Below are 13,454 nucleotides of genomic sequence, written 5' to 3' on the forward strand. Positions count from 1 at the left end.
TTGATTACCAAAGATTCTTAACTTTTTTTTTTCAATCTATAAGATTTAGCTTCTTTCTGTCTCTGCAAATGTAAATTTTAGGATGCATTGCTGAAATGTCTTAGGCAAAATATTTTATTGTTTGCAAACTGTCTTAACGGATTACAGCAGAAACATTTGAGAAAATAAGAGAAATTTGAAAAGACAGAAACCGTATATAGGGCACAGACACTGTATTGTGTATTAGATAGTTGATAGAAACAGTTGGTTTCTAGATAAGTTCCTCAGCCTTCCTTGAAGGTGTATTTTGGCTTGCTAAATAAATTTATAATATTGAGCTTTGGATCCCTTAAATTATGTCATTTACAACTTTATATTGTTAATCATTTTTGTTTCATCTTGGTATTGATATATTTTACAAAATATTCAGTACTAAAAACTATAGATACAGAGGCTGGCTTAATTGTACTCCATTTTTAGCACTATATAAAATCATATTATGATTCAATAAATAACTTCTAATTTTCAGTGCACTTTGAATTCTACTTTATTATATTACTTGGGAGAAAATGGGCCTTAGATTAAAATTAAATAATGCTAATTTTCTAAAGATACTGTGATTGCTAATTGATTAAATACACTACTGAGATAAAAAGGTAAAATTTTCAGAGTGTGCTTGGGAGGGAATCAGCATTTACTGAATATATTTACTGTGTATCTGAAACTATGCCAGATCCTTTGCAGAAGTGATCTTAGAATTTAATTAGTAACACAGCTAAAACTCTTTAACGGCTGTGTATTTGTTGCCTTTAAGGTGGACATATATCCTTAAAATGACCCACAAGACCCCTACAAGGTCTGGCTTCTCCCTGCTTCTTTGACCTTGTTTTCTCCTACCAAGTGCCCTTTGCCCTTCTGTTCCCATTCTCTTTCAGTTCCTTAAGACTGCCGTGAACCCTCTAGTCAGAGTGCATTTGTGCATATTCTTTCTACTTCAGTTATTCTCTTTGCTCCATCTTTCCTTTAGATGTCATTTCCTCAGGGAAGCCTCCGTGAGTCTCAGTGTTCTGTGATTTCCCTTTGTGGTGCTTGTCACTATTGTAACTTGCTCTTCACTTGTATGATTATTATCTGCTTCAACCATTGTGCTGTAAGCTCCATCGTTGCAGGATCAAGGTTGGGTTTTACTCACTGTTGTGTCCCCAGCATCTAGCATAGTGTCTAGCACATAGTAGGCATTCGGCAAGTTTTATATGAGTATTTTCTTTTTCAGACTTTTTCCTCTGAGTCCTCTCCCCAATACCTTAAATTTCTAAGAAGTCAATTAAACTAAAAAAAATTGAAATACGTTCATTATTTTCCAGTTTTGAATATTTTTATAGGAAAAAATTTTTAAATACTCTCATCTATTAAGGAATTAAAATATATTGTTATTTCTAAATGGTGATTTTAAAAAGTAACACAGTTCATATCCCTTTATTTAGAGACTGTCCTTGTGCATACGCTGTCACCACTGTACCACGGTCTTTGTTACTGTGATTCTGAGAACAGGCATTTCATTCACCTTGGTGTTTGAAAGTCTCAGAACACATTCAATAAATGCTTGTGGGACCAATATTTCTGGTTCAAAAATAAAACCCATTTCTTAAAGATAGTTATTACTATTGCAGATCATGTAATTTATACTTTGAGATTTCAGGAGAGTGCAGAAGCAGCATATTTTAGGGAGCTTAAAGTCTGATTAGAACCACAGGACAAACAACCATAAAGGAAACGGCGTGAGATGGAGGGGTCAGTCTGATTGGAGATCCGAGTAGTGGTGGAAACACTGCAGAGATGAACCTCCAGTCTCACCTGGTGTTACTTGAAGTGTATATACCTGAATGGTGAGGTGATAGAATGCCAGTGGTGTTTGCACTAGAGGATAATGAAGCAAAACAGAGAGGGGCTAGAGAAGGGAGGTGAGCCCACTAGCATAGGGGGAGAATGAGTACCAGTGGCCTCTTTCTCATTGAATGAGCAGTTGCTGCTCTAAATAGTGGTCTTTGGTGGCCCCATATTCAAACCTAGTTAGCTAAGCGCTGTAGTGACTCTTAGAACAAAACTCAGAGTAAAATTGATCAGCTCAGTTAAATGGCCCTGGTTGATCCGGTATACTTTTGATAAATTGAAGAGCAACGATTTTAGGATAGCCATAAACAAGATGAGGAAGTAGAGCATTTTTGTTGCTCCATCAAATGAAAATGTCGCCATTACTTTGGAAGTCCATGAAAAGTACTGCTTACCTAAGGATAGAGGTTTCTAGATAAATGAGTGAGTTCAATATTAGATGGATTTCAAGCCTTAACCTTTGAAAAATATTTTAGTTCTGTAAGCAAACTTGTTCTTTAAAATGTTTTATTTTGCATGTGTTAGAGGGTTCTGGAAAAGTTAGGATAATTTTGTGGGCAAATTGTAAATGGAGAGAATGGGAGAGAAGGTTCTATTGTAGGTTATATTGAAGAGACACAAAAATAGGATTCTCTTTGGTTTTTTCCTTCCTTATAAGCCTTGCTTGCCTCGTTTGTATTTTACTAAATATTGGGGAGATAGGCAGATTTTAAAGTTATATGTATTGTTGTTAATATACGCTAAGTGAGATAAATGTTGCCACAAGGATGTAATAATTCTTCCCTCTCTAGCCTTGGCCTCTTAAATTGGCCACTTATCTTGTTCTTTCATTAAATTACTTTCTTTTAGAAAACTCAAAACATTTTCTAAATAAAAATGGATTTTATAGTCATTTAACCTGATATCTCACACCAAAATTTTAAGTATATATTATAATCACCTTCAGTAAAGAAAATTAAGTTACTCAGGGCTATTACTTCTCTGTCATTTGAACCTTTACAATACTTTAAACTGAACACTTTAACACTCAAACCTAAAGGAAAAGGAAATTAAAACAAACAAACCAAAAAACCTGTGATATAATGCACCAGAGGGCGCTGTATTGTAGTGATTCCTAGGAAAGAAGTCCTTTAGTCTAAAGTTTGCATTTCCATTCAACAGATATGAGAGTGCTTGTGGAAAGCTAGGCAGAAGGCAGTGTTCTTGCTCTACTTTGGAGAAGCTCTCCGTTCCAGGTAATGAGTCTGTTTTTTAAAGCAGTCACTTCAGAAGGTTGATTATTTAGAAGGCTAAGCATATATTTCATTGTTCAAACATTTTAGAGCTCCTTTTAAAATTGCCTTTGAAACCTGTATGCTATTTCCTTTTTTGTGATCTCAATGGGAACACAGCCTTTGTCTGTTGAAAACAAATGTAATCTTTGGAAACAATCTAAAGTTATTTGGCACTAAGGAGATGAGTAAGGTAGATGATCAAACCAGACAGTGCTGGTGTTATAGTTTTCTTCTTTTTTTTTTTTTTTTTTGCGGTACGCAGGCCTCTCACTGTTGTGGCCTCTCCCGTTGCGGAGCACAGGCTCCGGGCGCGCAGGCTCAGCAGCCATGGCTCGGGCCCAGCCGCTCCGCGGCATGTGGGATCTTCCCGGACCGGGGCACGAACCCGTGTCCCCTGCATCGGCAGGTGGACTCTCAACCACTGCGCCACTAGGGAAGCCCTAGTTTTCTTCTTTTTAACCAAAAATTAAAGTCTTAATTTGCTAGCCTTGTATAAGATGTTATGACACAGTAGAGAATAGTATCTAACTGGATATGAGAAAGTACTACTTGTGTTGTTATATAGACTCTAAACGGTCTGAGAGCCGTCACTGACTCTTTCTTCTTCCTGGAGACCCACCTGTAAGTCCTGTTGCCTCCATAACATCTTCTTCATAATAATAAATACTCATGAAATCACCTCCCAACCATAAAACTACAGCATTGATAGTAACTTAAATTTTTCTGTGTGGTCATTCCCTATCCAGTCCTGAGATAACTAGTGTTCATTATTTGCTTGATTTCCTTTTTATATATTTTTATCACATATGTATATGTGTTCCTAAAAATTACATTTTGGCTTTAATTGTTTTGACCTTATAAAAAGAGTATCATGCTATATGTGATCTTTTGGGCTTTTTTTTTTTTTTTACTCAGAATTATATTTCTATGATTCATCTATTTTGTTATGTTTAGCTGAGGTTCACTGCAGTATAATATTCCGTCTATAACTAAACCACAATTTGTCCATCTTCCAATTGATGAGCGTTTGAGTTGCTCCAGGTTTTGCTATGACAAATAGTGATTCATGAACATTCTTATACATTACGTCCTAGTACACAAATGCAGCCACTTCTCTCCAGTAAAAAAGTTCAATTGACTGCATTTCCTATAGCATATCTACACTAGGAGTGGAGTCATTCTACTGGAGTTTTCTACATTCCAAAGAGTTTAAGCAAAAATTCATGAAGAAAGTTTCCAGAATGATGAATTCACCTTACTCATTTCTTACTGACTGCCTAAAATCTACAGAGCCATATTATTTCTGGTTCTTTGAACATTCATATGGTTTCATTTCTTTTTTGTACTTGTTGTCAGCATAACCAGGAAAGAATAATAAGGATATACAATGATGTGTAGGAATCAGTAGCTATGATAGGCGTATGGCCAGATGAGGTTGACTGACTTGGTTTCATGAGATGCTTCAGGCTAGGATAGACCTCTTTCTCTCTCTAGTACTCCCTGTAATGCAATCTTTCTGAAATCTAGAATATTCCATATTACCTTGGACTGCTGTCATTCATTACCTGGAAGATCAACTGCTTAGATAGAGCACGGGAATGTGTGGATATAAAGACCAGCAAACTCTGTCTCATCCGTGTAAACCCCTCACCCTCCAAGCACTTTGACAAACCTAAGGCTATTGCTGAAATTCTTTACTACCTTGACTCAAAAGAAGCCTCCAGTTTATTCACTTAATATTTATCAGGTTTATGTGTCTAGCATTGTACAACACTCTATTCTTGTACCCTAGAAACACTTCAGGCTTTTTCTTATTTTCAAGCAGAAAGCTGGTGGGACCCGTTTGAATTCATATGTTTATTTATCTTATGTATTCAGGACTGAGAAATCTTTAAGAAAAAAGACACCCCAGATCCCATAGATTACAGATCAGACCTGAGAGATTAATTGACCCTCAAAACATCAAAGTGGCAATGAGTTGAAACCAACATGCTTTTTTCTTTCTTGCATTCATCATGTTTCTATTTGAACACAGGTTTCTTGAAAAGCAGAATATGCACCCAGGTTTTAAGAAGATGGCTCTCTCTTTAGAAGATCTGGTTATTTGTCTTCCATTTATAGGTACACAGTAGGATCACTCAGGTCACAGTTTTCAATGTGTATGTGAGATTGTATGCCAGGATAAACTTTCTGCAAGGGCAATGGAGTGCCCAGTTTTTCTCCCTTCTTGATAGAACCTTTATATTTAATTGGCTTAATGTAGAACACTTTTATACAGAAACCTAAAAGAAAAGAAGTAGTAAAATTATTCATTATCTGGGTTTTAGCAGCCTCGAATCAGAAATTGTAAAAAAAGAAAAGAAAAAAAAAAGCCAGAAATGAATTAAAAAATACAAAAAGAAAAGGTTGATTAAACTCAATGAGGGAGTAGAAGAAAATGACAGAATCATATCAGAAATGAAGATTAAAATTACAAGATGCCTAAGGAAGAATGGACTCAAATGAGTATTTTAAAAGGCATTGAAGAATAGCAGAAAAACACCAGGTAACTGAGAAAATTGACCCAGAACGATGTCAACTCCAAGACAGATTCCAATAAAACTATTAGACTTTAAAGAAAAAGAAAAATGGAAATAACAGGCACAAGAATACAAATCTTTTTAAATATCAAAAGAAAAATTTAAAACAAAGAAGACCCATCAAATAGAGAAATAGAGATAATACCTTTATAATACCATAATTACAACATAAAATGATGACAGTGTTTGGACCAGATATATGAGTTGTATCTATAAATGTTAATTCATATAGTAAAAAGATTTTCCTATTGGCTTGGAAAGCAAAATGCAATTCTGTGCTGTATACAATAAAACAGTAATTGAAAAAGGCTAAAAATTCAGGACTGGAAAAGATTTGCCATGTAAATGGAAGGAAAAAGGATTATGATCCTGTTACCAGAGAGTGAAATTCAGGCCAAAAAGCGTTGAAACAAGACAAAGGAGGACAATGTATAATGCTAAATCCAATGAAGATATAATTATCCATGCAGTAAATAACACAGAAACCATCTATATAAAGGAGAGAATACAGGAGGTACAAGGATATATAGATAGAAACCCAGTAGTGACAGAAGACTTCAACACATTTGCATCAGTGAAAACAGGTCAAGTGGGCAGAAAACATAAGTAAGGCTATAGAATTGTCCTGTCCAACACAGTAGCTGCTACCCACATGTGGCTAGTCAGTGCTTGAAATAGCTAATCTGAATTAGATGTGCTTTAAGTATAAGATACACACTGGATTTTCAAAACAGTACTCCCCAAAAAGTAAAATATTCCTAATTATTATATTAATTGCATTTTGAAATAATTGGAGGTATTAAGTTAAATACATTGTTAAAATTAATTTCACTGTTTCTTTTTACTTAATATGATTACTGAAAAGTTAAGATTGCATATGTGGCTTTTATTATACTTCTGTTGGACAGTACTGCTATAGAAGATCTATGGAAAATTAATAAGGTGCATTTTATGTACATATATTAAACAAAAATATGTGCAAGACCTCTACATTGATACTAATACAACTCTAATTAAGTTACTAATACAACAGTGTAAGAAGACCTAAATAAATGGAAGATTTAACAAGTTCATTGATTGGATGACTTTCATTACTTTTAAGATATCAGTTCTTCTCAGTTTGATCCTGTATGATGAATGCAAACCCGAAGTCCCAGCAAAATTTTTGGTGGAAATTGACAAACTGATTCTGTAATTTATTTGGTAATGCAAAGAACCCAAGAATTGCCAAGACAATCTGAAAGAAGATCAAAGTTGGAAGATTTATACTATTTATATCAAGATGTATTTTAAAGCTATGGTAATTAAGACAGTGCAGTATTTGTAGAAGATTGACAAACTGGCCAGTGAAACACAATAGAAGGACCATAAACAGACCTATGTATATTCAGACCCTGATCTATGACAAGAGATACTGCTGTGCGGTAAGGAAAAAATGGTCTTGGCAAGTTCATGGTACTGAGTCAGATGTCGATACGGGGGGAAATTTTGATCCCTATCTCATTCCTTGCACAAAAACCAATTCCAGATGGATTATAAATCTAAGTATGAATGATGAAGCAATAAAGCTTGTACACAGAAACATAGGGACAATACCTTTATGACTAGGGTGGGCAAATGTGTCTTAAACGGGTAATAAAAATGCGTCAAAGGTAAGGGAAAATATTACTAAATTGGACTGCATTAAAAATAAGAATTTTTGTTTATTAAAAAACACTAGAAAAGTGAAAAGGAACCCATAAAGTGGGAGAAGATAGTTACAATACATATATTGGACAAAGGACTCATATCCAAAAGACACAAAAAGCTCCCACATACCAATAAGAAAAAGGCAAAAAAGCCAGGGCAAAAGACATGAATAGGCACTTTGCGAAAGACAATATCCATGTTATCAATAAATATGAGAAGGGGCTCAATGTCATTAGCCATCATGGAAATGCAAATTAAATTTAAGTGAGATACCGTTACATACTCATCAGAATGGCTGAAATGAGAAAGGTGGCTAGATAACACCAAGTATTGTGTATGGAGTAACTGGAACTTTCATACACTCCTGTTGGGGCTGTGAATTGGTACCACTACTTGGGGAGACTGGGTGGCAGTACCTTCTAGCACTGCAGATACATATACCAAGTAACCCAGCAACTCCACTCCTCCAGCGTTCTGCCAGTTGCTGAGTATATCGATTCCAGTTACGCATTCTGGTACCGGCGAAATCACCACAGGGTGGATATGTGGATGCACTAGATCAACTGTAGGATGGACCCTAGGAAAAAACTATGTTGATCACCTGACCCTAGAAGCCCCTAGTCTGATTGATGGACTACAGTGGCTTGGGTCTTTAGGAATTACTGTCAGTTTTGAGCGAGTCTCTTCTTCCCAGTATACAATCATCCTGCTGAAAGGCAGCAGGTCCTTTGGGGGATGGCTAGAAGTAAGGGTTACAGTAGAAATTTTTGGCGTTGTAATAGGGCCCTTCCTCAGAAGGACTCAGCCTCTCTTTCATTCAAGGGGTTCTGGGACTGTGAACTGGCTCAAGTCTGGGAATTGGTGGATGGTGTTGGGAGGAAGGTTTTGAGACCCAGTATTGTCATGATTGAAGTCAGAATTTTGTTCATCAGACCTAGAGTGTTTCCATTTATACAAATCAAATAAGGCTTTAGCAGGCTGCCCATGTATTCAGTTCTAGGTCACCATGATTAACTAGACAATGCCACAGGTCTCTGCTTCTGATGTACCTGATTACTGCTTCAGCTCTGCTCCCTGTTGGATAACCATGCCAGCCTTGGCTTCTAAGTGGACTCCATTCAATGGCAGTAGTTCCTCTTGTCATTTCAGGCCTAGAGAGGATAGCCACCAGATAGCTCCTCAAGGATGTGGGCTCCCTCACAAAGTGTTTCTCACAGCCTTAGTGAGAGGAGTGTCTTCCGGATCCACTCCCAACAGGAATGCATGTTTATGTTAATGAAAAGAAATGTACAGAAAGTTCATAGCAGCATTTTCATAATCGCCTGAAATGATATTGCCCAGATGTCCGTTTAGAGAAGAATGATTAAATAGGTGAAGATATATGCATACAATGGAATGCTCTACCTCGATAAGGATGAAGGGACTTAAACTACATGCAAAAACATGAATGAATCTCACAAACCTTATGTGGAGTAAAAGAAGCCCCACTCAAAAGACTGCATGCTGTTTAATTCTATTTAAATCATTTTCAGAAACAGGCAAAGCTAATGTGTGGTGGGATAGTAATCACCCTTGCTGGGAGTTATGACTAAAAGGTAGCACAAGGGGTCTTTGAACTGCTGCTGATATTCTTTTTCTTGATCTGATGGAACCAACAGGCTACACAGGTGCGCTTACTTTGTGACAATTCATGGAGCTGGCCATTTTTGCTTTGTGCACTTTGCTGTGTGTATGTTCTACGTCAATCCAGTTAAAACAACCAAACAGGGGCTTCCTTGGTGGCGCAGTGGTTGAGAATCTGCCTGCCAATGCAGGGGACACGGGTTCGAGCCCTGGTCTGGGAAGATCCCACATGCCGCGGAGCAACTGGGCCCGTGAGCCACAACTACTGAGCCTGCGCGTCTGGAGCCTATGCTCTGCAACGAGAGGCCACGATAGTGAGAGGCCCGCGCACCGCAATGAAGAGTGGCCCCCGCTCGCCGCAACTAGAGAAAGCCCTCGCACAGAAATGAAGACCCAACACAGCCAAAAATAAATAAATTAATTAATTAATAAAAAAAAAAAAAAAAACAACAACCAAACAATAAGCCCAGCACCTGGAGTACCAGGAGGCCCAGCTTTACCTAGAACATAGAGCATTTGAAAATAGTTCACATCAACTCTTGCAGAGATGCCAACATTTTCGAATTGTGGGATTTTGGTGAATGAAAGCGTCTGTTCATTACAGTTAATACCGCAGTGCTGAAAGTGATTTTGCTTGTAGATTGTTAAGCAAAGCCACATGGGCCTCAAGGAAGAAAGCCCTTCAGTCAACTATAGAGTTAGGTGGGGAGTGCATGCATAAAGAAGATGACTTCAGGGAAAGTGGTGGAACATCTTTGAAAATGCAAGGGCTGCTTTAGTTTGGTACCCTTTGTCCTTTAGGTCCTAGGTTTTGTCACTTTGAAGGAAGAATGAAACGTCTTTGTATAGAATACGCATTAAATAAATAAGCATCAAACATCTCCAGTATGCGCTCCAGGTATATACACCACCCCTTACCTCTTCCAGAGATCCGAACACCATTATTGATGGCATTTTTGTTTTTATAAGGTTTCTCCTGGCCCACAATCCTTCCGGTGAAAGGTGCATACACAGTAGATCCATCCGAGCACAAGACATCCACACCCTGGTGAAGGCTGTGATTTCCAGGATGTAAATAAGAATGAACAGACTGAGGAACTGCCCTGGGAATTTTATTACCCAGGAACATGGTGTCAGCCCACTGTTCCCAGACCAGGGTATCAAAAGTTGAAGCTGCTGGAACGTGTTGGAATGTCCCAGGTTTCCTCACTCTGTTTACCCAATTTTCACCTCCTCCTCTGCAGGTTGTAATAACGATGTTATAAAGGTTAAAACATTTAAGATAGTAAAACACAGGAAGCCTTTAAAAATGTTAGCCATTATTATTATATGGCATTTTGGGGAAATGAGGCAATCCGTGTAAGTAAATTTTATAGATAACTGAATCTTGACCCCTGCAAGACCACTTAGAAAAGAGATGACTTTTTATGGGAACCTATGATAAAAGAACCATATGTTACCCTAGTCTTATTTTTCTCCCAGTGATCCGTAAGTCATTATAAACATCATTTATTGTGTATGGTTTTAATATAGTGAGTGATACCTCCTGCATTTATTAAAGTGTGTGGAGCACAAACACAAAATGATCCCAGGTTGTGAGATTTCTTGTCGTCTCCACCAGTCCTCACTGTTGACACTATGCGAGTTCTCCACCCGCCTCTTCTCCCTTCTAATAGTCTACCTGAAAGATTCACTAGGACTGTTAGCATCATGTGTAAAGCAACACTGAGCAGATTCCAGGTGAGGAGCCAGTAAGTTATTGTATGAGTCAAGTGCATAAAGTTTAGGGTGTGAACTCATTGAGTCTTAATTTTGGCAGTTCAGCGGCCACTTTCCCCTATGTCCTGTCTCTTAGCACTATTCCAGGTATGTGAGGTTGCTTTGTAAGTAGTATCTGTGTGAGTGAGAGTTGTTCTGTGATTAGGACGGAGATCAGTGATACAGTTGGACACATGGCTATTTCATCAGAAAGTGGCACTCCCAAGGTAGTACTGTGCACTGTTGAAAGTTCACATGTGTGTCTCTCACTGTCTGGAAGAGATGACCTGCTTAGGGCCAGCCTCAGTTGTTCACCTCCCAGAGCCTGGGTCAGTAACACCGTGGTTTGATGGGAAGAGGATCCAAAAGCCTGAATTCTAGTCCAGCCTTCACCACCTCCAACTGTGTTTGGCAAGTCCCTTAACCCTTTGGTGCCCCAGTTCAAGTTCCTCATCTATAAAATGGGACAGTAATGTTTGGCTTCCACCTTGGAAAAGCCAGGTGAGGTGAGTCAACGTGTGAAAACATTGAGAGAAAACACTGCTCTCCTCTCTCTTGCCCTTGTTCAATGCTCTGTTCCTAATTCAGAGCGCAGAGTTGACGCCCTGTTCTTGGAAGTTGCTCCAAACGTGGTAATGTAACTGGTTATATCTCTGAATTTTCCTGCTGTCGGAAGGGAGAAGATGGTGAGCACTTGAAGAAACTTCGGGCAAGCACACTAAGCAGAGAGGTTACGAGCCAAGAGGATATGGTTATGTGTGAAGCCGTTACCTTTGAGCCGTGTACTGGCCACAGCCGTGGCTGTCACATGTCCTGATCTCATTGGAAGACTTGCCAGCACATATAGTAGCCCATGGCCCAGCCAGTGCTAAAAAGGAGAAACAGGAGAAGCACATTTCCTGACCACATATTCCCAATCTCTACTATCCTTGTGTCTCCCAGTAGATTGAAAAATTCTGTTTTCACTATACTTTCTCTCTAATTTTTCTGTAGTTTAAGGGGTGGGCTTCCTTTAACTCCTGATTCAGCTATAAAATGGGCTTTTCCCCTGGTCACGGAAGTCTGTTTTATGACATGTAGAGTATTTGTGTGTTTCTTTATAAGCATTTACCTTTATCATTATAGTTTGTTTCAGATTATTCATTAAACAGTGGTATAGATTGCACTTTTCAGATTTTTTTTTGCTCATGACTTGGTATGGGGACCGCTATGTTTAGGTTAAACAAAATAAACAGCATGGCTCAAACAAAGAATTCTAGAAATTCTTTAGTTACTTGAGTAACTTTGAAATGTTCTTTATTGCTAGTCTTCATAATCAAATCCAAGAAAATGTTTGAATTAAAGCAGAAGCAAACTCTGCACTATAGCAGAGTTTATTTAACAGGAAATAAATCTCTTTCATATTTGCAAACATAGAAGAGGAGATTCTTAGAAATAAAAACATGTCAAACTAATTTAGCCTAGAGTGGAGTGAGAAGAGAAAGTGGGGAAGGGAGTAAAACAATTATTTAAAAAATTATGAAGCAGTAAAACATGGAGGAGCACGCTGGCTCTCTTTGTGTATTTTGTGCAAACTTTGTTTTTAGTGCGACTTCTCTTTAATAGAGTAGGCACTTGATAAATGTTTATTTGAATTAAATTTCCTGGATTTCCAATTGTTAACGTTCACAGAGAGATGCGTTAAGAAACTCGTCCTTTTACTTCAGGACAGACTAACAAAAACAAGTAAAAGCAAGAATCTGCTAATTTGGTTGTTGATTTTATTTAAAGATATTTTGCTATTCATTAATATATGTGCTATGAAGAGAAGCTACAGAATATGGCCGTTAAGCATATTCTTGAATATATCTCTAGAAGGTGGGTTTCATAAGTCTTATACCTCGGAGCCAAGCTTCAGATCCCTTTGGCAACTAATATTTAGCCTTCAGAATTGAGACATATATTAGACAGTTTATTAATTTATTCATTTTCTCTTGTGCTGTGGCAGTTCCCCTTGTCCTAATCCATACTAGTCTCTGTATCAGGAGTTTTATAAATCAGGTTCTTATACAAACTTTATTTTCTAATTTTGTTCTGATTAAGTCCTAGACTAAGATGGAAAGACTTTTCTATTTCTCTCATTAAAGGAACAGAACATTCAGATGGAAATCATTGAGGACCACCCCTCTCCCCGTGTATCCTTCCTGTTCCACTTTTAATAACCAAATAGACAAGTTTCTGTTGTGATTATGATGTTAATGACTTCTAAATCTATCCTTGAAATCAGTTTTCAAAAGTCAGCCAAGATTGTAAAATCGTAATTTTGACTTACCAGGTGAAATCAAAACAGCCGGAAGGAGGACTCCTGTGGAAAACATTTGGCTTTGGTCTCCCTTAGGATGCGTCTTCCTCTGATTCTTAGGATTGCCCCTATGCTCTCTTAGAAGAATACTCAAGTTTGAATTAGTATTTTCTAGCTATTTAGCCTTAGAATGCTGCATCTCTCATATCTTTAATTTGTTATGAGACACACAAAACAAATATGAGAACGGGGGGGAATCAGATTCTGATATTCCATGGATAGCTGTTTGGCTCATATGTAGGACCTATGTAAAAGCTTTTGTTCTGAGGAAGCTAACTTTATTGGAAATGCTGACTAAATATTAACAGAAAGTGATAAGGC

General features: G+C 37.7%; 1 protein-coding gene across 1 annotated transcript; it reads right to left on the reverse strand.

Annotated features, from left to right (window-relative positions):
• Positions 1-5,258: 5,258 nt before the first annotated feature.
• Positions 5,259-13,149, reverse strand: LECT2 (leukocyte cell derived chemotaxin 2). Its single transcript, XM_065875473.1, has 4 exons — positions 13,104-13,149; positions 11,565-11,660; positions 9,953-10,099; positions 5,259-5,425 (listed from the first exon to the last, which is right to left on the reverse strand). Exons 1-4 carry the CDS (start codon positions 13,147-13,149, stop codon positions 5,259-5,261), a joined length of 456 nt encoding a protein of 151 aa, XP_065731545.1.
• Positions 13,150-13,454: the final 305 nt, after the last annotated feature.

Source organism: Phocoena phocoena, chromosome 3 (genome assembly GCF_963924675.1).
Source record: "Phocoena phocoena chromosome 3, mPhoPho1.1, whole genome shotgun sequence".
In the NCBI taxonomy this organism is placed as follows: domain Eukaryota; kingdom Metazoa; phylum Chordata; class Mammalia; order Artiodactyla; family Phocoenidae; genus Phocoena; species Phocoena phocoena.

Bases quoted from the DNA above. Each gene is read 5' to 3' on its own strand.
- LECT2 (XM_065875473.1), bottom strand. From the start codon at position 13,149: ATGTTTTCCACAGGAGTCCTCCTTCCGGCTGTTTTGATTTCACCTG. The intron at 11,661-13,103 runs GTAAGTCAAAAT...TCTCCTTTTTAG, and splicing joins GGCTGTTTTGATTTCACCTG to CACTGGCTGGGCCATGGGCT. The intron at 5,426-9,952 runs GTAAGGGGTGGT...CTTTTCTTTTAG, and splicing joins TGTTCGGATCTCTGGAAGAG to GTTTCTGTATAAAAGTGTTC.